Here is a 26156-nt window from a genome sequence, read left to right as displayed (position 1 = left end):
CACCTGCAATCCTGTCCACCCTTACCTGGGAGTAAGCCCTATTGACTATAATGGAGCTTACTTCTGAGTTGACATGCCTAGGATTGGGCTCTGAGGCTGAAACTCTATGCACACTTACCTGAGAGTAAGCCCCATTGACTATAATGGGCTTACTTCTGAGTAGACATGCAAAGGCTTGGTCTCTAAGCCCCTCCCATAGAGCCCAGTCCTGTGCATGTCGACTTAGAGTGTCGCCTATTAGCCAATGGAGCTCAGTCCTCAGGTGGGCGTGGCCGGTTCCTTGCAAGGCCCAAGACCGCACTTGGGTCGGTGGGCGTGACATATCAGGCCATAGAGCTGAAGCCTAGAGTGACTCCGTGAGGAGACTCCCACTAGAGGCTGAAAAACCGGGAAATGGGGCGACAAGACAGAATCATAGAAAAGCGTGGCCTAGAACAGAGGTGCTTCTCCCGTTGTTAGGCGAGAACGGCTTCCTCTCGCTTTGCGACGTTTCCGCTGCTTGACGGCAGGCCGCGGAAACGGGGGCGCGAAAGGCCGGGCGGCTGAGAAGCTGGCGAGGCGCGATGAGGCTGAGCACGCAGGCCTACTGCAAGATGGTGCTGCACGGCGCCAAGTACCCACACTGCGCCGTCAACGGACTGCTGGTGGCCGAGAAGCAGCCCCCGCCCCAGCACCACCGCCGCGATGCCCCGCCCGCCCACACGCTCCTCGTGGACTGCGTCCCGCTCTTCCACGGCACGCTTGCCCTAGCGCCTATGCTGGAGGTCGCGCTCTCGCTGGTGAGTGGGTCCCGCCGCCTCCAGCTCTGGGCGGCCTGCGCGGCTCGTTCCCCCCCAACGCGCACACTATTCCCCCCCATACGCACGCGCACAAATTGTCACGCTCTCCCCATCGCACACACACCGCCTCCCCCTGACACTCGCACTGTCCCCCCACAACACGCACGCACACAAATTGTCACTCACACACACACTCTCTCTCCCCATGACACACACGCACACAAATTCTCCCCTTGTCACACACACATGCGCACATACACCTCTCTGTTACAGACACATACTCTCCCCACAACACACACACACACAAATTCTCCTCCTGCCACCCACGCACATATTTATCTCCTTATCGCACACACATAAATTATCTCCTTAGTACCCACACACATTCTCCCCTCAACACACACACTCTGTTCCCCATGACACACATGCGCACAAATCTCCCTGTCACTCACACACACACTCCGTTGTACACACACTCCGTCGCACACACACTCCCCCATGACACACACAGACGTAAATTATCTCCCCCAACACACACACATGCAAGTGCACAATCTCCCCCTTGATGCACACTCTTTCTCCAACACACACATGAAAACTCACTCACCTACCCCAAGGCGTGTGTGCCTACATTCTTCCACCAAGGCGCGCGCGCACACAAAGCCCATGATATGTTGTTCAGCTGAAGCAGCCATTTTCAACCACTATGCCATTAATGGTCTGCAGGTGTGCCACAAGCAGGTGTTTGGGGCAGGGTCATTTCTTAGAGTCATTGAGCCTCCTACTGACAGTATGCTGTGCCTTGTCAGTTGTCAAAAAGCTGATGATGTGACTTGACAATTTTAGTACCTTTTAGTACAGGGGTGTCCAAACTTTTTGGCAGGAGGGCCACATCATCTCTCTGACATGGTGCCAAGGGCTGGGGAAAAAAAAGAATTGATTTATATTTAAAATTTGAATAAATTTACATAATAAATTTATGAAATAAATTTACATAAATGAATATATTGGAAATGGAACTTATATAAATGAATGAAGGTTTTGCAGTAGCTCAAGGCCAGCTTTTCCTTCACTGCCACTGCTGCATTACAGACATGTAACAGCAAGTAGTGGAGGGAGCCCTCATCCCACAGCTCAGGTGAGAGGTCAAACAGTCGTCCTCACACTGAGAGCAGTTGCGTCAGGCCAGTACGGGCTCGGAGGGCCAGAGGCTCATTTTGGGAGTCCCCAAGGGCTACAAGTGGCCCCCGGGCTGGAGTTTGGGCACCCCTGTTTTAGTACATAACTTCAGTATGCCATAAAATGAAAAAGATTGAAAATCCCTAAGTTAAGGAGTGGCCCAAGGTTGAAGAACACTGCACTAGGGCTTGGTTGCTACTGTTAACCACAGTGAGGTTCTGGGTTCAGAAGTGGTATATTTTTGTATTCTAGGGATCAAATGGTAGGCAGGTGGCCTTTGCTCTTGAATCTCATCTGCAATCTTTCTGAAAAGGGGGGGGGTTTTGGGGCTATCTGCTGATTGCAGTAGGAAACAAGATAACTGGATTATGACTTTATAAAGACTTGAGAAATTCATGGGAAATGCATATAGGGCTGTCATCTTTAGAGGCAGCTTGAGTACCAGGTAATGAGGAGCAAAGAGCAGGGAAAGGTTATGCTATGCTTGTGAGTTTCTTGGTGATGTTTGACTGATCATTGTTGGAAACAGAGTGCTGGACTAGATGGGCCCTAATAAAAGTTTAGAAAAATGTATGGCAAATAGGTCTGTTGATAGCTATTAGTGATGTCAGTTAAATAAAATCTCGTTCAAAGGGAGTATACCTCTAAAAATATAAGATGTTTGCAAAGCACAAGCAACAGTGAAAGTAGTTTTCTTGGGGCTCTACATATGAGTTTCTCAGAGACTTGTGGCAAGTTTCTATTAGATGCAGAATACTAGAGACAGGCATTTGATCTGATCCAGGAGAGCGCTTAAGTTTTTAATTCATGTGACTTCTATTCTTTTAGCAGCCTCCATGCAAAATTGACAGGTGTCTAGTAAAAAATCTATCTTCAGACAATGAATTTTGACATGCCTCAGAAACATTTTGACCTGTCTAAGCCTTAATGCAAAAGGGGGAGGGCAGGAGGAGAGCCATTCTAGAGGCTGTAGATATGATTGTTGCTGTGTTAAGTAATGGCTAAGGAAAGGAGGTGGTTCAGCAGTTTTCAGTTAGGGCAACCTTTTGTGCCATTAAGAATTCACAGGAGGACTGTTCTAACTTTTTACCAGTGGGTTGCAGAAGAAATTTTACCTGTGCAGATTTTGAACTGCAGGGAACTGAAAAAGCTCTACTTGCCACATTTGTTTAGCCAAGGTACTCAGGGTGTTCGTGGTTCCTCCCCTCCTTTTGTCCTCACAACAACCCTTTAAGGAGGTGAGGCTGAGAGATAGACTGGCCCAATGTCACCAAAAAGCTACATGGCTGAACACAGATTCGAACCTGTCTGTTCCAGGTCTAAGTCCAACTCCCAAAACACTTACCATCCTGGCTCTCAAATGGCTAAATGTGAATAATTTAGGGCCCAATCATATCTAGCTTTCCAGTGCTGGTGCAGCTGTGCCAATGGGGCATGCACCACATCCTGCAGTGTGGGGGGTGAGTCACGAAGGCCTCCTCAAGGTAATATTTGCTCCCTTACCTTGGGTCTGCATTGCAGCTGCATTGGTGCTGGAAAGTTAGTAAATCAATCTGGCTTGCAAATCAGAATCTGTGGCAACTTTGAAAGACTTAATCAAGGATAGTGCAAGATGGGCTGATAGGCCAAAGCGCTTCCCTGTATATATGGAACATATTTTATTAAGCCGCCCTGCGACATTCTAAGTGGCAATCATCTTGACAGCTTGTTTGCAAGTGGACAGTGGAAATACAGGAAAATGAAATTAATCTTTGACTCTGTCCAACAGTCCTGGTTATTTGTCCAGCCTGAACTCTCACATAATAATGCTTGTACCCTGGAAGGTGAAGATTCCACAGCTAGTGGATGAATGAAATGTTGAGAAGAAATGGAAAATACAAACTGCCACTGAGATCTTAATCGTGTTCAAGAAATGGTCTTTGGGGTCTTCCGCTGAATTCCAAGATGCAAGATCACTTCAAGTTCTAGAAGTCAGAGTCATGGTGTTAATACAATCCCAGGAGCCACCGTAGAATTTGGAACCTAAAGGTCACACAAGTCCTTATTGCAAGATACTTACTGCTTATATAGCACCGTCCATGTGCATCATGCTTTGTAAAGAATAGGAGGGCAAGTCAATCTAAATATCTCTTCATGGAGACTACCTGCGAAGGGAAAGGAAATGAAGGTGGAGTAGACAAATACGTGTAACAAAAATAAAGAACCTGGTCATAGTACATTATAAGAAATGTACTTCTTCACATAATTCCTTACAACTCAGGCAATTGATTTGTTTTCATGTTCAACTTTTCCTCCAAGACAACCTTGGCAGTTTCTGAGTGAATTCTCAGTGGTTTACTGTCGGACTGTTCAGAAATCCTAGGTAGCCATGATGGTCCATCAGAAAAATCCAAAAGCCACAGTGGAGTAATCTGTTTACTAGGACCAGCTAAACTGTCTCAGAGTCATGAGCAAGTTGTCCTCAAAATCTTCAGATGTAAGCTGGATAGAGAAAATGATGAACATAATGCTAAAGCCTCTGCGTCTGTAGTTGTCTTAAGATGGAGTGCAGAAGGGGTTAGACAGACTTATGACCCTAACCTGTCTCAGCCTTGCACTGCTGAAACTTGCATCATGTGTTTCTGGGCCACTGCCGCAAATGGGTAGAGGTGTGGTGCATGCGCTGGAGGCCAGTCTTGCTAAGTTGGCAGTGGGGAGGGGGAGGTGTTTGGGGAGCAGCAAGAGTGGGAGATGAGGCATGGGCTGGAGGGGGTGGACCTTGGTGGCAAAGGTGTACACCAGTTCCTATACCTCACTTTTCAGCCCACCTTGCCACCTTTCTCTCTTTGAACTTATTCCGGTTATGTAGCTGGCATGGGTCTGAGAAGACCAGAAATGGCCAGGAGACTTACCTAGAGGTAAGTAAATATTCTTTACCTACCTTTAGCAGGCCTTCTGATTGCACTGTCCCCTTTCATTCATTGGATGCAGCATGTGCTCCATCAGTGTGTCATCAATGGTGAGGGATAGGATTGGGCTGTTAGTTAATTAGCCTCAGCTAGTTGTGATAGAAACCAAACTGACCTTATAGCCAGAGGAAATGTAACAAAAAAGATGCTGGCAAGCCAGGTCAGTTGTGAATTTTTCCCCTTCTCTGTTCTTGTTGAGTAGGAGCTGATCTTGCAACAGAGTAGCTAAAGGAGAGTTCCAAACATTCTTTTTAATGTTTACTGTGAACCAGACAGTTTTATCCAGGCATTTAGTTTTTAGTTACAAGATCCCAACTAGCTGGCAATTAAAATAGCATCCATAAACCCCTTAAAATGAGGTTGTGATTGCAGTGGGTTCTTTAAATGCAACCATGCCAGAAAATGACAATTTAATGAAACATATAAATCCATGTCATTCCTTTTAGAAGGGATTATTTGTAGCTTTATTCTGCTTTCAGACAGTTTAATTCAGGCTTGTAATTATTCTGCTAACCATGAGATTGATGTGTTTTGTAGGGAGTTGCAGTTCAACATGCAAAATGTTCTGGAATCCACATTAATTCCTTTTTTTTTTTTTTTTTTGATAGTAGTTGAGAGCCAAAAAATACAATTGCTAGCTGTGTTTTTCACCTTTCTAAAGTACTGGATTATCTTAATCTGGTACTCTTATTGCGAGTAACAAATATGTTGGGATACGGTACAATTTGAAACAGGGCCAAAATCTGGGCTTGGGATAAAATAAATTATTTTAAATCAATCATGCCCCCAGCACCTAATCTGAATTTGTCCCTTTAATTCTCACTAGGCATTTTAACAAAGCTTTGTGGTGGATTAAGATGATACATTAGGATAAAATGATATGAGTTTTATGCAAATACCTTCACTAATTAAAGTGACTAGTGCAATAAGAAAAATTCAGAAATCTGCACCCTGTGTTTAGCTGGTTGTCTTGAGATGTTGGGCTTCCTTTCAGCCCATAGCCTGAGTTGTCACCCATTTTAGGTGTGGAGAATTTGAGTGAGGCTAGTGACCAATTGCCTTGCCCCTTTTCTCTTTAAGGTCCATCTGCTGCTGCCATAATCTCTCCAATCCACAGTTAGGAGGATGGGGCCAGAGCATAAGGGATCCCTTCTGTGCTCTCACCCCTGCCATCTGTCAGCGTCTCCTTTCCTCTCAATATGCCAACTTTGCCCACTGGATCTGCTCCATGTGAAATGGCCAAAAAAGAAAGGTCATCGTCTTTCTCATGCACTCCTCTTGTCTCCTCTTTGAACTCCTTTCTCTGGCTTTCCCTGAGTGCCCCAGCCTACTCAGTGGTGCTGCTCAGCTCTGTTCCAGCTATTTAGCTGGTTTAAGTCCAAGCAGTCCTTTATAAGGCATTTGGATCAGGAGGGATGACAAGATATGGCAAAAATCTGTACAGTCAATTCTGCGCACCTCGGGCCTGATCCTCGCCCGCCCAGTAACGCCCCTCCCTTTCCACCTTCCCACTGTCCTTCCAGTGTTTCATTTCTGCCAGCAGCCATTCTGGATAAGATGTCAACAGGTGGCACATGCCTCTCAACCTGTGCTGCTTACTCACACAGCCATGTTTGTGACACCTAGCGCCAGCGCAGGGATTATTGCACCATCGGAGGGAGTAACTAGGATTGTGCTGTGCAAGAATGACTTGCACAAGGATGTATGTAGTTAGTCTGCAGCATAGGTGGATTTCCTGTATCCTCTGTGCCAGTTCTCAGATTATAGCATTTCATACAAGCATTGTGGTCCAGAAGTTAGCAAGAAGGGCTTGTGTCTAAGAACTCTTGAGTTCACTTCTTTTGCAGGCATCACATGGCCTTCAGCAAATTTTTCCCCTCCACAGTTAATGTGTCTGTAAAAAGGGAATAAGAGTACTGGTGGGGTCTTGGTATTGGCAAGGGATCAGTTCCCCCCCTCCAATACTGAAAATCGCCGATAATCAAATCCGCAAATTTTGGCCTCGTAAGCCCTCTGAAGGGGACAAGAGCTGTGCTCCGGTTGCCTCCAGAGGAGTTTCTGAAGCCCACAGAGGCAGTGCACATCCACCTGTTGCCTCAGAATAACCATTTTGGCAAAACAAAAAAAACACTTGTTTTTCGAGGGAAACAAGAAGTGACGTTTTTATGCCATATATGCCATTCTGAGGCCTGGGGAAGCCTAATATGGCATTAAAATGTCACTTTCAGTTTTCCTCAGGAAACTGGAAGTGTTTTTTGGCCAAAATAGCCATTCTGAAGCCAGATAATAGACTAAATAATAGACCAGATTGCAGGGCGTCTACTGCAGATCACCGCTCTGGTTGCATTCGGAGGGCTCAGATGGGGCCAAGACTGACTCAATGCGGGCCTAGGGTACCTGTGTTGAGACAGATCCGTGCATACACAATCTGCAGATATGGAGGCTCCATTTATATATAGTTAACAAGCCAAGATTGTACATTAATGCAAATTCAGTCAAGGTTCTGAATAAATGATTTACAATAACAAAGTATGAGGAGTGCAGTTATCACCAGATAACCTGACAAATGGAAACTGTTATTATCTGGTCTATGAAAGCTTTTGCTGAAATTTGTCATTGTTTTGGCTGCTACAGTTTTCATTCTCTTTTCCTGCCCTCATCCTGCATAGTTTTTTCACTAGGTTCTGGCAGCAGTGATTGAAGGGAGAGTAATTTGTCCACAGTGAGCCATTGGCCTTGAGCAATGGGCATCAAGTGGTCATCTGAATTAAAGTGTCTGGTCCTTGTTCTTGCAAGAGCTTGTGTAATTGGAGCCACTGTTGTGATGGCTTTGGAATGCTAAGAATTGTTTTATGATGTCCTATTATAGGTTGATTCATGGTGCAAAGAGAACAGCTACATAATAGCCGGATACTATCAAGCTAATGAACGTGTGAAGGATGCCAGGTGTGTTGCTGCAACTGTCTTGCCTGTGGAATCCATTCGCAGATGGGCATAATTATTCAGTCTTCATTGATTCCTGGTTTGTGTACAAGCCCCATTCAGAATGTTGATTATTACTTTTAAAGCTTAAATGGTTTGGGTCTGGGGAATCTTAAATATCATTTTCACTCACATGATCCTGTCTTCCCACTGAGATTTTTAGAAAAGACTGCATCCTACTTCCATTTGAGGCTAGATTGGTGGGAATGCAAGACAGAGCCTTCCCAGTGGTGGTACCTAAATTTTGTAACTCCCTTGCGCAGGAAATCTGATTGACCCCTTCTCTTTTAGCCTTCAGAAAGATGGTAAAAACTGCCTTGTAAGGCTGAGGCTGTAATCCTATCCACACTTACCTGGGAGTAAGCCCCATTGACTATAATGGGGCTTTCTTCTGAGCAGGCATGCATAGGATTGGGCTCTGGGGGTGCTATCCCATCCACACTCACTTGGAAGTAAGCCCATTGACTATAATGGGGCTTACTTCTGAGCAGGCATGCATAGGATTGGGCTCTGGGGATGCTACCCATTCACACTTACCTGGGAGTAAGCCCCATTGACTATATTGGGGCTTACTTCTGAGCAGGCATGCATAGGATTGGGCTTTTGGTTGCATTCTTTTTTCACAAATACACAAGCAGGCAATTGGCACTTCTCTCTCCTCTTCTCCCCCACACCACCCCCTTCCCCAGGAATATTCCCCCCCCAAATCTCACAATCACAGTTAGCAACTCTCTTACTGTCCCTCCCCTCACTTGTCAGTACCTTCCAAAGATACAGAAACACTGCCTCACATTCTCTCTCTCTCCCCCCCCACCCGCAGTTTAATCCTGCACTTGTTTCAATCATGTCTCCTCACTGCTCCTCACCCACATTCTCCACTCTGTGATCAACCTGCCCTGTCTTTGCCTACACTTTCTGGCATTTTTGATAAGAATTTGAACATAGGATTTTTATCCTTTTCAGAAACCACATATAGTTTCCTCTCCATGCTTCTTGTCAATTTTTTTTGTCATGTAATGATTTAATTGTATTAATTTTATTAATTCAAGATTAACTGTAATGTAGTAATTTAATGTAAGTAAAAAACTGGTAGTGTGCTTTGACAATTTTAGTGCCTTGTCAGTGTGCCACGAGCTGAAAAAGATTGAAAATGGCTATGTTAGACCCTTGTAATTAAAACCTGTTTAGTTTATAGTTGCATCTAAGAACCTGCCTAGAGTCTAGACTATAAATTAAATGTGTGTTTTTCCCCCTTAAAGAGGAAAAAATGAAAAAAAGTTTTAAGCTGACAGTAGATTGATTTGTACCTATTTGACTCCCACCCCCGATAATGGATTGTGCCTTCTTATTTCATTTTGATTGGGGGTAAAGTACAGTAGACTCACATCATTGACTTATCTTTCTATTGTAGTCCAAACCAGGTTGCCGAAAAGGTGGCTTCCAGAATCGCGGAAGGGTTTAATGATCCAGCACTCATTATGGTACCTACATTTCTTTGACTTTACTGTTGTGTTTCTGTGTAGTAAAAAAAATGAATGTAGATCCTACAAGCCTGGTCTAGAATATTCATTTATTCAATGTGTTTATAAACTGCTTATAAGCAGTTACAACGTTACATATATGCAACAGGGATCAAATGTGTACACCTTGGGGCTGGGCAGAAATGGATTAAGCAAAGAGCTCTTAGGGCAGTTCACAAAGGAAGGGATGAGCCAGTTCCCTGTCCCAAAAGGCTCACAATCTAAAAATATGTTCCAAAATCCTCTACAGTGCACAGCTGGGGCCTTGGTATCTGTAGGGGATCTGTTCTCAGACCCCCTACTGATACCAAATTTCACGGATACTCAGATCTGTGGTCTTCACCCCATTAACCCCTCTGAAGGGAACCAGAGCTATCCTCTGGTCCCATCTGGAAGGCTTTCTGAAGCCAGGAGAGGCAGTGTGCATCTGCCCGCTCCTTCTGCAGGCTTCAAAATGAACCATAGTGGCAAAAGAAAACCAATTCTGGTTAAAGGAATCAGAAAGTGGTGCTTTTTCTCCACTACAGGACATTCTGAAGCCTGCAGAGGCAGCAGTCGGACATGTGTGGCCTCTCTGGACTTCAGAAAGCCCTCCAGTGGGGACCGGATGGCAGCTCTGGTCCCCTTTGGAGGGCTCAGATGGAGCTGAGTCTGGCTTAATGCGTGTTGAGCCAGATCTGCGGATGTATAATTGGCAGATAAACAGGCTCAACCTGAACTGCATTTCCATGGTTGACCTTTGTGACCTCCTCAGCAGATGTGAAAAGGTGTCTAGGGGCAGAAGTTCTGATCTAGAGGGTAGAGCCTCCATTTGCCTGAAGATAACATCCAAAGGTTGCCAGTTCAAGGCCACCGGCACCTGAACAGCGAGACCTTGAAGCAGCTGACAAGCCTAGACGAGTTATGCCGAGTTATTCCACCTGCTCTTTGGCCGCTGTCAGCCTGTGTGGGGGGAAAATGGGGGCCAGAATGTGATACCAGATCATAAAAAGATCCATCTGAAATGTTGTGGTTCTTGAAAGACAGAACCTTCTTCAGTTGTAAAAATCCCTATTGGGATTTAGTATAGCCTGCCTATGTAAACTGCCTTGAATTTAAGTCTGAGGAGAAATCTGACGATCAAGAAAGGTGGTATATAAATACCTGTATTATTATTATTATTATTATTATTATTATTATTATTATTAGGGGTGGAAAACTTGAAGGTTTCTGCTCTTAAAAGAATTCTGCACTAGAATTTGTTCTTAGTTCTCAGAATTTCCAACTGAGCTAGATTCATGTGATCCTCTTCAGCTAATTTGCACTGAACTGGAAACAGAAGTTAACCCATGTACCATGGGATTATTTCATTGTTGTGTTCAGGGGAGAGCACTTTCAAAAGCATACTGCCAGCATATCCCTTGTGAGAACAGGCACATCACCTATCAGGGATGGTCAATGGAAGAGCAGCTTTGTTGAAATTATTCTGCCATTTGAGCGTCCTGTGTGTGTGTGTTTTCTGCAATATTAGTATAAAGAAAACCTGTCTCTTTGTTCTCTGCTAGGTGGATAATACAAAATTTACAATGGAGTGCATAGAACCCACAGTTTATGTATTTGAGCATCATGAAAATAAATGGAAGTGCAAAGACCCACACTTGTGAGTATTCTTGGAATGGGCCTTCACACCTAGGCAGTTAAGCAGCATCTTGTTAACTCTCCAGCAGTAACAATTCCAGCTCAGAATCGGACAATTTTCTATCCTCTTAACTATTTTTCTAACAAGAAGGAATAATGTTTAAGTCCTGTTGGCACAGCAGAGGCTTCCTTTTTAAAGGCTTCCTTTAAAAAAATGCCTTTCCTCAAGTGGAAAACTACGGTGGGAACTGTGATTCAGGAAAGGGTTGTCTAGTGGAGTTTTCAGGGCCATGTGCCCTGGTTAAAACTGGTTTCAGTGTGTAATCCAGCTGAACCTAAACATGCCGTAGTAGTTTTATGCATATAGCTTTCTGTTTTTCCTTGCTCAAAGGGACTTGGTGGTTGGTTGGTTCCTCCTGAGGGCTGTTCAACTCTTCTGTCTTTTCCACCTCTTTAGTGACTACTGTGAAGACTGGTCAGAAGCCCAAAGAATCTCTGCCTCACTTTTGGACAGCCGATCCTATGAAACGCTAGTAGATTTTGATAATCACTTGGATGACATCCGCAACGATTGGACAAACCCAGAGATTAACAAAGCGGTCCTACACCTCTGCTAAGAAGCCTTCCCCTGACTTGACTTATTGGCGTCTGTGCCATACTGAAGAAAAGAAAGGGGGGGAATAACTTCTGAATGTAAATAGAGTACTAATGCTTCCTTCCTGATGGAAAGCCAATGGGGTAGACACATTACTTGGAAAAGGATGTGTTTATATGCAGTCAAACCTTTTTAATGAAAATCCTTGGGATGTTAGCTGTAGTTTGCCATCTCCTCCCTTGACTATTCCCCCCCCCCCCGCTCCTCCTCCTCATTGTAATCTGTTGTTGTAGCCCTCTGACCAGGAACTAGACCTGCTTGTCCAAAAACTATTCATATTAAAAAGTTTTGACTAACATTTTATAACCTTTAGAGTAATTTTTAAAAAGATTTATCAAATATGTTTCAGAGAGTAATCACAAGTTTATTTTTAAAAAATTTAAACTAGAAGTGAAAATACGTGACCTGCTCAAGAGCTGTCGTTCTAAATCCTGACTGCTGGAGGTTCTATGCCACTATCCTTGTTGGTGTGACATGCTGCACAAGAAGAAAAGAACAGCTTGTCGAGCAATACATCCCCAGATGCTGCCAAGTTTCCCAGCTGTTCAGAGAACACCATATTTTTTTGTGTTGTTCATCAGACTTAAAAGTTGTGCACCAACCTTCTCCCTGACTGGTTCATCCACTCTGTGAATTTGAATTGTCAGGGAGTAGTCAACAAAGCCAAAGCTGAAAATCAGTTACAGAGTTCACTTCTTCTTTATTTTTTTTAGTGCTTCTCATAACCCTGAGGTTAGAAATGTCTTGTAACTTCTTCCATGATTGCACAAGTGCACACCCATATAGTAAAAGGTTACAACCATGTATTTTAATTCCTGAAGCATGTTGGAGTTACTGGCTGCATTTGAGTGTAGTTATAAAAAGAAATAGTTTCCCTTCTCTGCATGTGAGGGGGAGAGACTGAAAGCTGCTATTGGTTTGTAGCAAACTATTGTTGACCATTTCATCCCAATTCTTAGCCAGCAAACTGAGTTGCACAAACCAGGATCAGACTGAGTTGGGATTCTGGTTTACAGGCAAACCATGATGTTTTGGGTTCTGTAAAACTAAATTCTGATTTGCCTATCTGTGCACATGGAAAAGGAGCCAGCAAGCCTAAGTCCATGCCTGCCTGTGATCATCATGACAAATGATGGTTTACTGCTATGTCTGAATGCAGTCATATAAGACCTTTTCATTTATGAATTGCAGAACTTTCCAAAGGTTCCCGAAAATACTGAAAATGAAGGGTACTGCTCCAGTTGCAGGTGTTGGTTTTTCATGGAAAGCTCTCCTGGTTGTAAATGCCCTACAGCTTGCATCCTAAATTCTATTCTGCTGATGGAGCAGAGTTCATTAGGTAGGATGGGGAGTTCCTGTCTCCTCCTTCCTTCTGTAGTCTTCTGAAAAGTTGTAAAGGTTGGAGAACTGCAGACCAGCATAGCATGCAGCATGTTGTGGATGGTATGGAAGTGCCTTCTGTTTGCACTAGAGCAACTGAACAATTGTCACTTGCAATCTAAAAGAAACAGATTTGTATAGTTACACATAGCACTGAACCAATTTTGTCCATGCAGATACGCTTGTAATGTAAATGTTTTGTTGTGCAAAGGAGTCTACAAACTTTAGGTACTGCTTGTGTGTTGCTTTTGGTTTTGTTTAAAAACAAAAGATTACCTCTTGATGGAGAAGGTGAACTGCACCTTCCTTGCTCTTGTTGTTTTGTTCATCTTTGTTTTGTCTTTTCTATTCCTATGGACCCTGTATTAGCATAACATTTATTTATAACACGCTCTGCATATTTAACAGTAATGGTTTGAGGTTTTCTGTTGGATAGAAAACATTCAGCGGACCACTTGCTCTTTCCTGCTTTCCCAGTGCCGTCACCTTGGAAATAAATTGATGAAATGAGCCTCACTTTGTAAGATGAGTTGTGATTCTGACTGCTGTTAACTAGAGCTGATTTGAACATCTGATTGCCACGCACAGACTGGAGTTTATACTTCTGAAGGCCTTGCTTATACATTGTTTTATATTCTTAATAGGAAAGGCAGATGTCATTTTGGGGCTAGTTAATGTCCTTAATGTGTATTACAGATGTACTTATAACCCTTCCCTCCGATGTAGCTCTGAAAAACAGATTCTGTAAACTGGGAATATGTTTCAGTTGAAATAGATGGAAAATTGGCTGTGGTAGGGGCTCCGTTGGATAATGCCTGTGGCGGGTCCAGTGCACATTTAATTTCCTCATACACACCCACACCCCTACTCTTTTGAAAGGTGAAGGACTAAAGTATAAAAGACTTAAGGGAGTGTGGGGAACATAACGGAGGTTTTTATATAATCATGCGTGGTGGGGAGAAAGAGGCTGGAAAATCTCTGTCCACTAATGTTAGGACTTTGGGGTCACCCAATGAAATTGACTGGCAGTAGATTCAGGCCTGAAAAAGTATCTCTTTCAACAATGCAAAATTAATTTATGGAATTCACTGCTACATGGTGTACAGGAGATGCCTGTTCATAGCTATTAACTATGATAGCTAAAAAGGATCTTCCATGTATAGAAATAGACTGCTTCAATTGAAGTTGCTGGGGTGTGGGAAAGGGCTGCTGCCTTCATGCCCTGGCTATGGGTCTCAGGCATCTGATAGGCAATGGTGAGAAACAACACTGGCTTAAGTGGATCTTTGGTCTCCTGCAGAACTCTTCTTATGGGCTGCTTTAAAACATTATTTTAAGGGACAGCCAACTTCAAACATTGGTATGGTGTCAGACTCTGCTGTCCCTATCATGCAAATTGCAAAGTCAGGGAAAGATCCTGCTATGACCTTCAAATCTGTCTGTCTTCAGGCCAGCAGCTTGTCTGCCTGATGGGGTCAGTGCTGGATTGTGAAACCTGGCACACTTGCATGCACAACTGGTGATCCAGTAGAAACTCTGTGAACTGCCTCTCTTGCTCCCTGCTTGTTTTTGCAGTTCCAGCCAATTGTCCATCATCTGGTAGGCTGCAGTGGTAGTTGCTGAGATACATGACACGTAATAAGCTGTGCAGGCCTGAAGCGTATTGAAAACATTCAGAAAGCATTGCAGATTGTACTGACTGGTGTTTGTTTGGGGAGGCGGGCTGTAGCTCAATGATGGAGTCACCTGGAGCAGATCTCAGGTTCCATCTCCAGGTTGTGTAGGGAAAGACCCTACCCTGGAGATCTGCTGTGATGTTGGCATATACAGTAGTGAGTTAGACAAACGTGTTTCTCTGTACAAGGTCAAACTATCAAAGTAGGGAGATGTCTGAGGATGTGGCTATTGTTATGAGACTATAATTATCTTCCTGAACATTTTCCAGACTCTACCCAGGTGTTTTTCAGCTTTCACCCTTGGCCATGAGGACTAGAAACTGATTTTAAAATAAAAAAAGTGAAAGGGGAGATTGTCCGACTGCCAAATTCAGCCTCAGATTTGCACATTAGCAGAATAAACCCCATGGCAGACAGACTAGAGACTTGAACATAAAAGTATTTGTGCTTTCAAATTGCTGTTTCTGAAAATGCAGCATTTGTATCCCCCTTGATATTGGCCCAGCATGCAGTTGGCTGAGCTACCTAACCAATTTGAGTAATGATTTGAGGTCTCCTACTTAGGCCAAATGATGAGTGTCTGTCAAGTGGGTTGGGGAGATTGTTTTGTAGAGGGTGGCAAACAATGTTTTATTGTCGGTCGGGAAAACATGCTTCTGATAGAGATCTTGCTTAGCTTGCATTTAACGAACAGTTTTGCTGGTATGCATGTTTAAGGTGATTGCCTGGAAAAATGCTGAAGGCACCTCGGATTCTTTGTATGAGTGGTGTAAAGTAATGCAGTGAGAGACATGGCAGATAACCCCCCCCCCTCTGGTTTTAAAACCTCTTAAGTTGCTCTGCTCATGTGATTTCCCTTCTTTCTCAGTGTATTGTAGAACTAGCTGCCAACTTCCACATCACTCTGTTTCTGAAATAATATTTTCAAGATATGCAAGCTATGCTTACCTTAAGAGCAAAGGAAAACAGCATTGGATGCTCTTGTCTTATAGAAGACATTGTCTGGCTTTCATACTATGTGCCTAGTCTGTGTCCAGAACTACATTTCCTAATTTTTGACTTCAACACAAAATATATTTAGTGAAATCCTGAGGGCATCCCAGAATTTTGCTTTCTTGTGCATGAAGGCTCTATGGCAGTGATTTTCAACTTGTATGCCATGACACACTGGTGAGCTGCGAAGGGTCTGCATGTGTGTCATGGGAATTTGGGGAGGGTCATAAGACCATTGGGGAATGTGATTTCCCCCCCCCCCATCAGCAGCATGGTGTGCCTTGTCAATTGTCAACTGATGGTGTGCCTTGTCAATTTTAGCACCTTGTCAGTGTGCCCTGAGATGGAAAAGGTTGAAAATCACTGCTCTATGGGAAGAGGTAGTGTATTTAAGCATTAACAGGAACGCTTTAACAAGACACACCTGCTCTCTTTTCAATCTATGCCCCCTCAGACCTGTCACAATCTGCTGCTGATGCAACCTGTGTCCGGTTGTTTGCATGGATGGATCAGCAGTGCCCATACTTTGCCTGCCATCACTGCTGCCACAGCCACTTCACCTTCAGCTTGGATGTGCACTGCCCTAATCACGCTGTCAGCTGACCAGAACCAGGAAGCCCCAGACCAGACCTGCAGCCATGGCCTTAGTTGTAGGGAGGGAATAGAGATTTATTAAGAGTGTCATAAGGCATTTCTACAACTTGCAAAACGCTGTGGTCATCCACGGATTAATTGCACTAACTGTGCCCAGATGAGGCCACTGCAACCAAAATGAATCATTCAGGCTCCATCCCTGCATTACCCCAGGGATAAGGCGTTATGTGCTCATTTCCTTGGAAGTGCATCTGCTTGTTGCAGAACAAGATGGGGAGGAGCACCTGCTCTCACCATTCAGATTGTTTTTCTGTTGGGCAGCATGGGGGGGGGGTCTTGCAGTTCTCTGTTTGCATCTAGCATTGCAGTGGTGTTTTTGGCAGAGCGCCTTTGGCTTTAGGTCAGGAGAAAGTGGAGGCCATCCCTACAATGGAATGAATGGGGGCTGACTGTCCCTTCACATGTGGGGCTGTTTAGTTGAGGAAAACGACAAGGGGGGGAAGAGCTTTGTATAATCATGCAGAGTATGAGAACGTAGAGAAAGAGATCCCCCTACTTTCTCTTATGTGACACTAGAACTCAAAGTGGTCACCCAGTCAAGTGTATGGGTAGGAGACTCTGGACAGGTAAAAGGTGGACAGATGGAACAGTTTGCCAAGGGAGGTGGTGGACTCTCCCTCACTGAAAATCTTCAAGCAGAAGCTCAACAAGCACCTGCTGGAGATGCTCTAGGAGGATTTTCTGCAACAGGTGGGGGTTGGTCTAGATGACCTTTTAGGCACCTTCCACCTCTATGATCTATGTAAAGGAAGAGCTTCACATAATGCAAATTTACTGGGAAGAATTTGCTGTTGCCTGCTGCCAGATAACCACTCTTGGGGCCTAATCCTGTCCAACTTTGTAGCAACAATGCAGCCTTGACGTCAGGGAACAAACATCCCCTTACCTTGCGGAGACTTCCAAGACTGCCCCTCTGCAGCAAGATGCCCTGTTGGGATGGCTGCATCAGCGCTGGAAAGTTGGATAGGATGGGGCTCTTAGATGGCTTCCAAAAGGGGTTGGGAAAATCTCATGGGAGGAAGCGAGTCTGCCTGTGGCTATTTACAGCTCAATCCTATGCATGTCTACTCAGAAGTAAGCATCATTATAATCAATGGGACTTCATCCCAGGTAAGTGTATAGGATGGCAGCCTTAGTCATGATGGTTAGGTCTTAGGTGGAGCCTCCGCGTGCAGGAGCAGCCTACCTCTAAGAACAACCGTGGGCTGGGGAACAACAGTGGGAGAGGACTGGCGCCTCTTTGGGTAGAGAGGAGTCTTCTGGACTGGCTGCCCACTGTGGGGAAGCTGCAAGATGCTGGACTGGATGGGTCCCTCCTGGTCCTGCCCTGCAGGGCTCATCTACGCTGAGCCAGCCACTGCTTGCCGCGGGCGAGCATCCCCGGGGCGCGGCAGCGGTGGGCACCCCGCAGCCCTTCCTTGGAAGGAAGGAGGCAGGCGCGAGAAGCACGCGCGCCCCTCGGGCCAGGCGTTGCGGTGGAGAGGAGGGGGTGCGCCGTGGGCTGGCTGGAGCCTCCTCCTCCCCTGGCTGGCTGGGCGCTGGAGGTGATCCCCGAGGCGGCATGCAAATCGCCCTGGCCCGGCCCCCCGCGCCCCGCCGCGCCTTCCCCACTCGCCGGGGGTTGGAGCCGCGTCCAGCCCTGCACTTGGATGCAGCAGCGCCGGGATGCTGATGCTGCTGAGGCTGGGGCCGCTGGCAGAGGAGGAGGAGGAGGAGGCGCTGGTGGCCGGTGGCTGCAGAGCACCGCGAGCCTGGAGCTGGTGAGTCGCTGCTACCCCAGCAGTGAGGACCCCCCTGGTTCAGCCTCGGCCCCCTCTCTCTTCCAGGTTTGAGCTTGAGGGCAAGACCCCACAAAAGCCCCTCGCACTCTCCCCATCCCAGGGGTGGCTTCCCCTCCCTCCTTTCCTCCATCCCTCCCTTGAAGCTGGGAGCCTGGCTGGTGCTTTCCGAAGGATTCCTGACTCCTGCTGCAAAGGGCTGCGGAGCATCTTGTCCCCTTCTTGCAAGCAGTGCCACAAACTTTGTCTGGGTGGCCCTGTCTGTCTGTGGTTCCTTTGCAAGCTGAGGCTGCAATCCTATCCACACTTTCCTGGGAGTAAGCCCCATTGACTATAATGGAACTGACTTCTGAGTAGACATGCATAGATTGGGCAATCAATAATAATAATAATAATCTTTCTCATTATCTGTATAGCACTTTGCACTCAAAGAGCAAACAAATAATCTTATTGTCGCTTCTACAACAACCCTGTAAGGTAGGTGAGTGAGTGTCATTGCTTCCACATTGCAGATGGAGAACTGAGAGAGAGCCACTCGCTTAGAAGCCCCCAAGTGGTTCCATGCAGAGGTGAGAGTCAGACCAGGGACGCCCTGATTGTATAGCTTGGTCTCTTACACTCACTAATAATGTGTGCTGCGGTCATAAAGTTTTGCATGTTCGCTTGCTGGAAAACAAGCCCATCAAAGGGATATATAGGAGTATAATGGTGTAGGTCTCCATATACCTGCTCCTGGTATTGCAACTTAAGAGCTGGCACAAAGATATGTGTTGGTGCCAAATCCTGCACTGGCCAGCACAGGTAAGTTCACACCAGGTGGTGCAGGTGGTGGGAGAGGGTGGTGGGAGGGAGTTTTGGAGGTGGGGAGGGAGAGGCATTTTTGGGAGGCTGGAGGGCAGAATGGGAGGTGGATTGGGACTGGGAGGGGGCAGGATTGGTGGTAGCGGTGTCTGCCACATCCTAACTCCTGCTCTTGGGCTGGGCAGCCCTACACACCCTTCCCGGATTTGCACCAGCTAAATAGCTGGTGTGGATCTGAGAAGCCCCATAGGAGCACCTGGAGCTTAACTAGGGCAAAGAGGAAAAATATCCCCTTAACCTGAGGTGACTCGAGCTGCCTCCTAAACTGTATAAGATGCAGCACAGGCGATGCGGCCTGCCTGCTCCAGCACAGTTTAGGATTGGGCTGTTAGTGAGTTTATACAGGACATGTTCCTAGTAGGTTTTCAATCCCCAAAACAACAAAGGGGTTTCCAGGCTTAAGCCTCTACCCATGGACAAATATCCCTGTCACTTTATAAACTATTTTTCTTTCATGCTCCACGATGTTTCGTGCAAGTTCAGGCTGTTTGTGGATCAGGCCTCTCAGAAAATTAAGTGGCTATGGGGATATTGATGTTCACAGTAGTTTTATGTTGCTCATTGATTTGGGAAAGCTTTGCAAAGTTGAGTGATTGTTTGCTATCTTATCATAAGCCATGAGTTGACCTGGGACATCTTCTGGAAAGAGCTGAGACTCTCTCCAGCAAGTGAGGGTGCAAAGGTCAGAACGGTCTCTCACCATCCTGATGTCACTTCCAGAAGCAGATTCCTCCTCCACCATCCTGGTGCTCCCTAGGCACCAGGAGCATTTTGCAAGCCTTTCTCAATAGCCTCTGACCAAGTGGGAGCCATTAGCCATATGGGTGGCAAGCTTGAACTGTCCACTGGACATTTGTCCTAGGGGAAAACAATGTAAGTATCTAAAGAGGGGACTGTTCTGGACATTATTGGGCATAAAAACTTTTTAAGACTAGTGGTACATTTGATAGTGCAGCAGCTCAGTATGACACCCGCCCCATAGCCACACCGCATTTGGGCAATAACAACAACAACAAAATAAATTCTAAATTTCTTCATTTGAGGATTTTCTTCTTCTGCCCCTTATTTCTACCTTGAAATATACTGCATTATACAGTACAGTACTTCACTTAAAGATCTAGCTCATTTAATCCCAGATACTTGGAATGGGTTGTAATGGTTTAAAACAGGAGTATAAACATTGAAAAATAGGATTAAAATAATGCCAAACAAATATAACAGGAATATTATAGGGCTAGCCTCTGCGTGTTTACTCAGAAGCAAATCCCACTGTATTCAGTAGGACTCATTCTCATTGGATTAGCATCCTTAATATAATATGCAAAGGGTTGCAGCCTTAATATAATATGAAAAACATAGTGTCTCTTAGGCCCATGGTTAAGACATTAACAGATACCCCTTGGCAGATTTCTTAGTTTGTCTCCTGCTGAACCTGAGCAGGACACTTAGAAAAAAGTTTCCAAGGCAACACATGAATACTTCTGATGACAACATTGCTCCTGCTATAGAGGGAATCCTGGAGCTCTGCCCCCCCTCCACCTGCTGTTCCCCCTCAACTACAACCCTCAGGTCAAGTTCATGCAAAAATTGTGGTGTCATTAGTGTTTTATTAACATGCAATTTTTCCGTCTTTCTCTCCAGAGCTGTTCATCCTTCTTCTGTAATTGAGACTGGATGCTGAGAAGGAGTGAGGGAATTGGATGCCAGTGGCATACTAATGGCACCCCAGCTATGGCATGATCTTATTCCATAAAAGCTTTTTCTGCTCAATAATTTCCAGAAATAATTTTCTTTTTCTCTACTAGTCTGGGCCAGCATCTTTGCCCGGTTTTCACTTATGAGCCCAGCATGGAGCATGACATAGTCCTCATGTAAATATGCTCACTCCTTTTAGAATTGGCAGGAGTGCTGCAATGAGATCTAGGTGGGGCTGCCCTTGAAGACTGTTTGAAAGATTTGAGCTGATGCAGGCGAATCAGCTGCAGCCATCCTGCAAGGGGTGAGTAGCAGTATTTTATATACAGGCACTTAAAAACTAAGTGGTTGCAAAAGTAACCAAGAACACATTGCAGCAGTGTGTTAATATGAGCAGTGATATCTGCTAGCAATCTGCATGCTGATTTTGTACATGCTGGCCCCAAGACAGTTTAAATTAAGAATAAACCCAATAACTAGAAAGCAAGCTTTAAAAAAAAAGTCTGCAAATAATCATACAAAGACAAAAGAATCTGCAGTTCTTTGCATGCTTAACAGAGGAGTGATGCCTATTAAATACAGTTGGACTTACTTTCGAGAAAGCATGAGTAGGATTGCACTGTCAAGTCAGCAGTGCCTTCCATCACTTGCAGCCTCTAAGGTCAAAATGAATCTCACATTCTCATGTGTTGTAGGGCATATAGAGAGATGTTCTCGGTGGATGCTCCTTAGATATGGATCTTTCTTTGGTGACTTACATTTTAGTCACATAAACATGTTGTGGCTAGTAAAGAATGAAGAATCTGTTGATAGTTCTTTTAAGAGCAACTTTTATTTTTAAAGTCCAAGACTGAAATATATCATATACAGTTTGTGCATTAATAGTAATGCATTTTGTTAACTCCCCTGGTGATGCAGGATTGTGTGTTAAGATCAAATGTATTAAGAAAAGTTATAAGCAAAAGTAAGTTATAAACAAGAAAAGGACACCTACAAAAACCAAGGGATTCCTATTTGCTTGTCACTTCTGGAATTAGTGATCTGTAGCGTGGTTCTTATCGGTTGTCTTGCAAAGATGGAATTACTTGCAAACTGAAACAACCCGTGAATGACCCAGGATACTGAGCTATAGACTGGAAAGACTTGTGTGCCCTAACAACTATGTGACAAACACAAATTCAGCGTGGAGTGGTAGTGATCAGAGGAAGCTTCATCTGTTCAACTTCTGCCTGTTGCGAAGCTATTAGAGGCACAGAATCTCTGCCAGGGAAACAAAAGTGATAGCCCTGCAGAGACTTGAAACCTGGTATCTTTACAGGACCGAACTAGTTTGGTGCAAACTTTTTGAGTTGCACAGAACTTTTGTTTGGCTCTTTGACGAACACTGTTCAGCTCAAAAGTTTTCATACTTCTGCAACTATTTATCTAATAAGATATATAATTTCACCTGTTCTGTATGGCCTTTCTGTTGCAACCACTATGACAACATTCAAATATTGCAACAGAGAGCAGTTGAAATGCCTAGAATTCTTTTTCTATGTGGAGTCAGGCTGATGATTCAGGTCATTAGCCCTGAGCCAACTATCTCAGCTATCTCTTCCTGACTCTAGCTGGGAACACTGAAAAGAAACAAGGTGCATGTCAGTTTCCACCCTCTTCTGAGAACCAAATGTCAGGTTGCGTTCAGCTTTTTATGACTCCTTGTGGCATTACCCAGTCCTGGCGCTACAGAAGCTAATCAGAAGTTAATGATTAAATGCAAACCTGCATCTGTTAATCATACACTTAAACCTTCTAATATTGACACATTTTTCCTTACTGTACCATCCCATAAAGATAGCAGAGATGGAAACTTTTCTGCTAGATTTAAGCTGGCAGATATTTGCCTGGGCCAAAGCCCTGCTGACTCAGATGCAGTTAGTGCAATAGGTGGAATAATCCCTATGTAATAAGCTTCTCTCACTCAGCGCAGACTTGCACTGTGTCTTTCTCTGTGTTGCATTGCACTCTCAAGATGAAGTGACAGTCATGCATTTATCAGTATCAGGGATGGATGTTTGCTTAGCAGGGATCAAGAGCCCCAGTTATCAACTTTTTACTTGTTGCAGCCTTCTTGCAGAACTTACTGCAGAAACAAGAGCTTCCCAAGCTAACATGGAAAGCTCAGCATCTCTCAGAAATGCTGCAAGGGTCAAATCATGTGGATCAGGAAAGGCCTATAGCTCACCAGTGTAGCTCAGACTGAAATTGCATGCAGCAGGGCCCCAGATTTCCCGCTTCAAGAATCTGGTAACTCAGTGGTTCTCACACATTTAGCACTGGGACCCACTTTTTAGAAGGAGAATCTGTCAGGACCCATCGGAAGTGATGTCATGATTGGAAGTGACATCATCAAGCAGGAACATTTTTAACAATCCTAGGTTATAATCCTACCCACACTTACAAACACTAGGAGTAAGTCCTAGTACCTACACTCGTACCTAGTTACACTCGTACTCGTACCTAGTACACTCGTACCTAGGAGTAAGTCCCACTTACTATAATTGTTAAAAGAATATGCATAGTAGCTTGTTAAAAGTACAGGTCTGTAACATTTCCTCAAAAGCACTTGCATACCATGGTAGCATCAAGTCTAATATATTAAAAATAAAATATTGAAATGAATGGGGACCCACCTGAAAATGGCTCACGACCCACCTAGTGGGTCCCGACCCACAGTTTGAGAAACAATGGTGATAGGAAAGGCCTTTGCTGGAGATCTGGAAGATTCTGCTACTCAGAGTAGAATATAGTTGGGTAAGTGGACCAATGGTTTGAATCTGTGATATCCAGGTAGAGGTGAACATAAGAACAGCCCCACTGGATCAGGCCATAGGCCCATCTAGTCCAGTTTCCTGTATCTCACAGTGGTCCACCAAATGCCCCAGGGAGTACACCAGATAACAAGAGACCTCATTCTGGTGCCCTCCCTTGCATCTGGCATTCTGACATAGCCCATTTCTAAAATCAGGAGGTTGCACATACACATCATGGCTTGTAACCCGTAATGGATTTTTCCTCCAGAAACTTGTCCAATCCCCCTTTAAAGGCGTCCAGGCCAGAAGCCATCACCACATCCTATGGCAAGGAGTTCCACAGACCAACCACATGCCCAGAAAAGAAATATTTTCTTTTGTCTGTTCTAACTCTCCCAACACTCAATTTTAGTGGATGTCCCCTGGTTCTGGTGCTATGTGAGAGTGTAAAGAGCATCTCTCTATCCATTCTGTCCATCCCCTGCATAATTTTGTATGTCTCAATCATGTCCCCCCTCAGGTGCCTCTTTTCTAGGTTGAAGAGGCCCAAATGCCATAGCCTTTCCTCATAAGGAAGGTGCCCCAGCCCAGTAATCATCTTAGTCGCTCTCTTTTGCACCTTTTCCATTTCCACTATATCCTTTTTGAGATGTGGTGACCAGAACTGGACGCAATACTCCAGGTGTGGCCTTACCATCGATTTGTACAATGGCATTACAATATTAGCCATTTTGTTCTCAATGCCTTTTCTAATGATCCCAAGCATAGAATTGGCCTTCTTCACTGCCACCACACATTGGGTTGACACTTTCAGGAGCTATCCACCACCACCCCGAGATCTCTCTCTTGATCTGTCACAGACAGCTCAGAACCCATCAGCCTATATCTAAAGTTTTGATTTTTTGCCCCAATGTGCATGACTTTACACTTACTGACACTGAAGCGCAACTACCATTTTGCTGCCCATTCTGCCAGTCTGGAGAGATCCTTCTGGAGCTCCTCACAATCACGTCTGGTCTTCACCACTTGGAAAAGTTTGGTGTTATCTGCAAACTTAGCCACCTCACTGCTCACCCCTGTCTCCTAGACCTAAAAAGGTGACCATTTTACCGTTTTGTGGGGTTGACTTCTGTCACATGGAGGGGTGTCAAACTCATTTCATACAGAGGGCTGAAGTTAGCATCTTTGGTACCTGCTGAGAGCTGGAAGTGACATCATTAAGCAGATGATGGCCAAAAATAAGCACAATTTGATCTCACTTAGAAACGCATTAGCTGCAAATGACAGAAGAGAAAATATGCAAATCTTCATCATAATTTCATGATATGAGAGAGCCCAGGTATCATGGTAGAAGAGCCCAATTTAATAGGGGCCTGATAAATTGTTTCTGGGGGATTCATTTAGCCTGTGGGCCTTATGTTTGACATCCCTGGATTATATTTTGCACAAAATGTCAGTGCAGCCTGTCTTCATGTGGTGGCCAAACTGCCTCCCGCCCTTCCCACACAGAGGTACTGCATACATGTGAAAGGAATGATGATTTGACTGCCTTATATTATCCCTGCAAGCCTCATATTGGAACTGCCAGTGGTCCAGGGCTGTCAACCACCCAGGATTGACCTGGAGTCTCCCAGAATTGGTATCAATCTCCAGGTAACTGTTGAAAGCCACCCTAGAGGCTTTAACAGGATCTCCAGGAATTTCCAACAGTATATAATGTTAGGGAAAATAGTTCTCCAGGAACATCTTCAGTTGGAGCTGGCAACCTTATGGTGGACACCCAGTGCGGATGAAGTGAGGAGACTAGCTCAGCAATTTTCAACATTATTCTTTTCATGGCACACTGACCTCTATGGTCTTAGCCTCTTATGATGTCATAAGAGGAGACTCTTCTGGGAGACTTCTGTGGCTCTGTTTCTTGGGCAACTGTCTGTAGTAACAAATTGTCTCTCTTCCTCTCTCAGCTCTGCCAGCTCTGCTTATCAGGCCAAACTCTTCAGGATGGAGCTGGCTATGCATTGCAATAAATCATTTGACCTCGGCTTCTCCATCATCTTTTTCCATTCATCCTAATCTGTCCTGAATCTACTGGGGGAAGGCAGATGTAGAGCAAAGTCTCAGTTGTTGGGCAAGCTGTTCACTCACAGCTGCTGGTGGTGGTGAAGGGACTTGCAAAAACTGGTACCTGCAAAAGGTGGTGTTTTGGGGAAGTAATACTTGCACAAAAGAAGGTTGCAATGTTCTAGTTCAGACTCCTTTACAGTACATGTGCAGTTTGTCACAGGTTTCCAGTAGCATCTCTTTTTCTTGCAGGTTGTCGGGAGAACACAAGCACACAGGTGCACTGAAAGACTTGGTCCTTTACTGTGATTTGGAGTGAGGGTTCTTGTATTTTGTTCTGACTACTTTTGATTCTGCTGCAAAATGTTATTCCATTATGCTGCTGCGCTCTTATAGATTTGATTGCTTGTCATATACCATAATGTATTTTTTCATTATAGTTGCGTGCTTTTGTGCTACCATATGTCACTTGATGTCACAAATTCTAGGAAAAGTGAAACATAATTTAAAAAGAGATAAAATACATTAACCCGTCACAGTGCAAAAAAGATTCATGATGTAATGAGGTGATCATATCAAGATT

At 44.7% G+C, this 26156-nt stretch overlaps 1 protein-coding gene across 1 annotated transcript; it reads left to right on the top strand.

Annotated features, from left to right (window-relative positions):
• Positions 1 to 385: 385 nt before the first annotated feature.
• On the top strand, positions 386 to 13571 carry EMC8 (ER membrane protein complex subunit 8). Its single transcript, XM_066637306.1, has 5 exons — positions 386 to 779; positions 7776 to 7852; positions 9300 to 9369; positions 10953 to 11047; positions 11483 to 13571. The coding sequence occupies exons 1-5, from the start codon at positions 564 to 566 to the stop codon at positions 11640 to 11642; spliced, it is 618 nt and encodes a 205-aa protein (XP_066493403.1). The 5' UTR covers positions 386 to 563; the 3' UTR covers positions 11643 to 13571.
• Positions 13572 to 26156: the final 12585 nt, after the last annotated feature.

This window comes from Tiliqua scincoides, chromosome 9 (assembly GCF_035046505.1).
Source record: "Tiliqua scincoides isolate rTilSci1 chromosome 9, rTilSci1.hap2, whole genome shotgun sequence".
In the NCBI taxonomy this organism is placed as follows: domain Eukaryota; kingdom Metazoa; phylum Chordata; class Lepidosauria; order Squamata; family Scincidae; genus Tiliqua; species Tiliqua scincoides.
This window is presented reverse-complemented; position numbering and strand designations above follow the sequence as displayed.

Coding starts and splice junctions, on each gene's coding strand:
- EMC8 (XM_066637306.1), top strand. CDS start 564: ATGAGGCTGAGCACGCAGGCCTACTGCAAGATGGTGCTGCACGGCGCC. Junction 7,853..9,299: donor GAACGTGTGAAGGATGCCAG/GTGTGTTGCTGC, acceptor TTTCTATTGTAG/TCCAAACCAGGTTGCCGAAA. Junction 11,048..11,482: donor AAGTGCAAAGACCCACACTT/GTGAGTATTCTT, acceptor CCACCTCTTTAG/TGACTACTGTGAAGACTGGT.